At 31.9% G+C, this 4207-nt stretch overlaps 1 protein-coding gene across 1 annotated transcript; it reads right to left on the reverse strand.

Annotated features, from left to right (window-relative positions):
* Nucleotides 1–336: 336 nt before the first annotated feature.
* On the reverse strand, nucleotides 337–4116 carry LOC134236886 (uncharacterized; the record flags this gene model as incomplete). The annotated part of the gene is made up of 3 exons (XM_062719040.1): nucleotides 337–1907; nucleotides 2380–2808; nucleotides 3815–4116. Coding segments are annotated over 3 exons (995 nt in total), but the record flags the coding sequence as incomplete, so codon positions are not given.
* Between the last annotated feature and the right edge of the window lie 91 nt (nucleotides 4117–4207).

The raw sequence follows: 4207 nt of genomic DNA on the forward strand, positions 1-4207 counted from the left end.
ATCTCTTATCAGCAATTCACTGAATTCACTAAATGATAAACCCAAAATATAAGCCTTAGTTAAAAAAGTAAACTAGAAGGTGCACATTGGCATATTATACAATGTATATGAAAGAATCTGTGAAAGTATCATTAAATTTTATTTAGTAGTATGAGAGGAGTTGCGGATAAGAGATGGATAAGTGTAACAGACTGACATCACGATCATTATAGCCTCCCACTTTTTAAGTGTGTGTGTGTGTGGGGGGGGGGGGGGGGGGTATGAAATTGGAAAAGAGCTTGCAGCCAAAATAATTTTTCTATTTTGTCTGGACAATAAATAAAAGAAATTCAATAATGCAGATTCATTTGCTTGTTTAATAAGATAGACATACATGTATTAACCTCATGTAATTGCATAGAATTTTTTTGACCAATAGACCACCCAAGTTATAAACATATTGCCGAAAAAGTTTATAATTGAACTTACATGTACTAAATGAAGTAAGTACTGGAGGGAAAATCACAACAAAGTGTTTATACAAATACAAATTCATTTGAATGATATATTTTAATACAAAATTTTAAGTAAAACAACATCAAGTATTCCGTTTAATTTAAAACTAATACAATCCACACATGTAAAATATATAAATACATGTAAATATAATAAATAATGTAATACACTTTGTGTCAAAAGAGTGCATATAAATCAATATATTATTGTTGATTCTGCAATTCATCAAGGTAAATTTGTACATGTTTAATTGTTTACAAAAAATAACTTAATGGATACAAATTATTGAGATATAAGGCATCTAGAAATGAACAACAAGAAATTAAAATTCACACAGTCACATGAGCAGTGACATGACTTTAAACAGAGAGAATGAAAGGAAATACATTATAAAACTGTTATATCAAAATATCACAGGAAGAAAAATATTTCAACAAAATGTGTTAACTTTGTGAATCACTGGTGTCCCTGCATGGAACCAAGGGTTTTTTTTCAAAGCAGGTCAAATGTCAAGTTCAAGGTCATGAAGTAAAAAAGTTGGTAGTCAAAAAAGTCTTAACACAAGGAATATACAGGTGGAATATGAAAACTCTAGTATTACCTATTCTAAAGATATGATCAAAGTTAATGTTTTTGCATGCCTTTTTGTTTTTTTTTTTCAAAAACAGATGAAAGGTCTTGTCACAAAGTACACCATAATTGCACATGAGAAATGTGAAAGTCATAGCATCAAATGTTCAAAAGTCAGAACAAAGTTAAAATTTTGTTTAAGTGTTAACTCCAAGGTCACGGTTATGCAATAAAATAAATGTTGGTACCCAAATAAAGCTGGTCTTGTCACAAGGAATACACATGAAATATTTAAACCCTAGCGTTCAAAAGTTAATTAACATTTCTGTGGAAAACAGACAGAAAGACACCAAAATCTATTCAAGTATTCCCCAAATCCTCCAATTATATAGTCATAATAAAAAATAATAACCCAAAACTTCAGATGCCAGTAAATGCTGCCTGCATTCCTAGAAGTATACATTCAGGAGTTTGGATCAATTATCATAATAAGTAACTTATTGTCACACCTTAATGAACACATTTAATTGATTTTGAATCCATGATATGTAAAAAAGGCTTATCAAATTCCATAAATATTATCTGCAGTGACAAAATTTTCTGAGATCAGGGTACTGCTTCATCACGCACACAGATTGGTTGCCATAGTGATCTAATCTACTAATACTGTGGAAAACTTCATATTTGTTGTCCTTCAAGTTCTTTGTCACTGTGCCCTCGTATTGTGCATAGTTAGGAAGTGTTTCCATGGTGATTTGGTAATGTGCAACATCTACATTTATTTCTGAACTAAAGTTGGCCACTCTCTGATCAGCATCCACTGTTTTCATAAATTTCAAAACCTGAAATAGAAGATCATGGGAGTATAATAAATGTATACTATAAAATTATATTTTCATGTAGTCAAATTTTCGAAGTTTGAGAAAGAAATATTTTTTAAGGGGATTTGATTTCAAGGTTGGAGAAACTGTTGAGTAGTAATGTGTACCAAATTTTACATTTCGAGGTGGTCATGAATTTTAGGTTCTTTCAATACCTCGAAAACAATAAAAATTAACCCACCCACCCCCATAAAAATAAGTGATTTTACAGTAATCAAGGGCATAGAGTAACTTGAATGAAGCTTAAGAGCTTGTACTTTGCAGATACTTTAAGGTGCATTATTTCCTACGATATCACTTCATACTGGAAAATGTTTTAATTTTCAGACATTCAATTAAAAATAATTTATTGAAAATTTCAGAATGCTATAGTTAATATTTCTTCCAAATATTATTTGTTGCAATTTTAAATCTTCTATCGTTAATTTCTTACCTTTTCATTTGGACTAATTAAATTGGCAGATTTTATTTTATGAATTGACAGCTCATGACATGAGTCCCTCAATGGCAATGTCAGATCATTAATATAACGAAGAAGTTGGTCCGCCATGCTTTTTACATTATCACTGTTTGGGTCCACCTTACTTTGCACTAAACATGAACACCAATGTAGGTCAATATGAGCAGACGCACAATTCCGATTGGCTGGAATCTCCTGAAGGAGGCTGATTCCTCTGCTCGGTGTCACATATTTATACAACCTTGACAAATCGAGGACATCCCTGAGAGTTTCATAAACATCAAATGGTGTCGTCAATCGATTGGCGTTCTTTGACAGAAGTTTAATCAAATGAGGATGTTTAAGTTTAAATCGATGAGGAAAATGCAGACTCATGAAGGGGAGCCTCTCTTCCATTTTCCCCTGTAACATGAATTTACATTTTGATGTCATTAAAAATATGTTGTTATACTGGCATAGATTAGAGAATCTAGATGGTGAATTTCCCTTGCTTAGTGAGGCTTTTAACTGCTCTAAAACACAACACCAAAATATTCTTGTGTTAACTTCTTACTTAACCATATTGATATTAAAATTAGCCTAGGTATGTCAACCCCACAATTTAAAATCAATTTGAAAAGAATATTACCATAAATTAACATGGGAAAAAGACAGGAATTTACATAAAGATGGCAGTCTACCTTTACCAGCATAAAGACCAATTTTGCTGAACCTTATCTACATATTCTTACAAACAATCAACATAGATCAGTTTTAACAAAGTTAAGAATTTCGGCTCACAGGCTTAAAATTGAAATTGGACGTTATCAAAAAATACCTAGAGAGGAACGAATTTGTTCACTTTGTCATCACAAGAAATTCATTTTCTCCATGTCCTCATCTTAATGTACAAAGACTTGAACTCATAAATATTTGTAAACTTAAATGTAAAAATTTTTCTCCTTATGATAATCAATTTTAGCTCATGACTAATCCCAATCCTTAGATCACTTGCTGGATTCCTTAGTAATTTACCTTAATTGAAGATATTGTGATAAGCATAAAAAAAAATTATTATATAAGTTTCTTGCCTTTAACTATATATATATATATATGTATAAATTATATATATTTGTATGTAACTTAGAATACGATACATGTATGTATATTCAGTATATCTCTTATATACTTTTTTGGTTTTTTTTTTTTTTTTTTAACAATTGCTCTTTATATGTAATAATCATCATGCTTGTTCTATCATTTGGATCCTCCTCCTTCTATTTGTAAATCTTTTTGCTCCTAGATTAATAAAATCTTGTCTTTCAGATATCCATGCCTAGCACCGTGGTCCCCCATAAAAATTGAAATCCCAACTTGCTGAAAATCAAAGAATTCACAAAGTGGCGTACCATGGAAACCGATATTTCACGTAGAATAGATATTCTAATAAAAATTGATGATGTGGCGTACCATCCGTGCAATATCTCTTGCTCCGTTCCCGGAGTTCGGAGTCCCAGATGGCCTGCCAAAATGGCCACATATAGTGGTCCACGGGAGATTCCTTAAAACCATTCAATCTAAGGTTGAAAGCACTAATCGAGGGTTCGTCCTCAGCAAACATGGTGACATATCCCCTTTTCTTAAACTCCTTCCAGATCATAGGATAGATGTCCACGTAATAAGCGTCTTCCTGGCTTTTTCTAACTTCAGGTAACTCTAGTTCTGTTTTACCTGCAAGAAGCAAATAACATTTATGGAATATCATCAGTAGATGACAAGTACACAATTTATTGGTGTTTTTTAAGCCTAGCCATTTGAAGAG

Source organism: Saccostrea cucullata, unplaced genomic scaffold (assembly GCF_032062105.1).
Source record: "Saccostrea cucullata isolate Sc308-1 unplaced genomic scaffold, CSIRO_AGI_Scuc_v1 ctg20526, whole genome shotgun sequence".
Taxonomy (NCBI): Eukaryota; Metazoa; Mollusca; class Bivalvia; order Ostreida; family Ostreidae; genus Saccostrea; species Saccostrea cuccullata.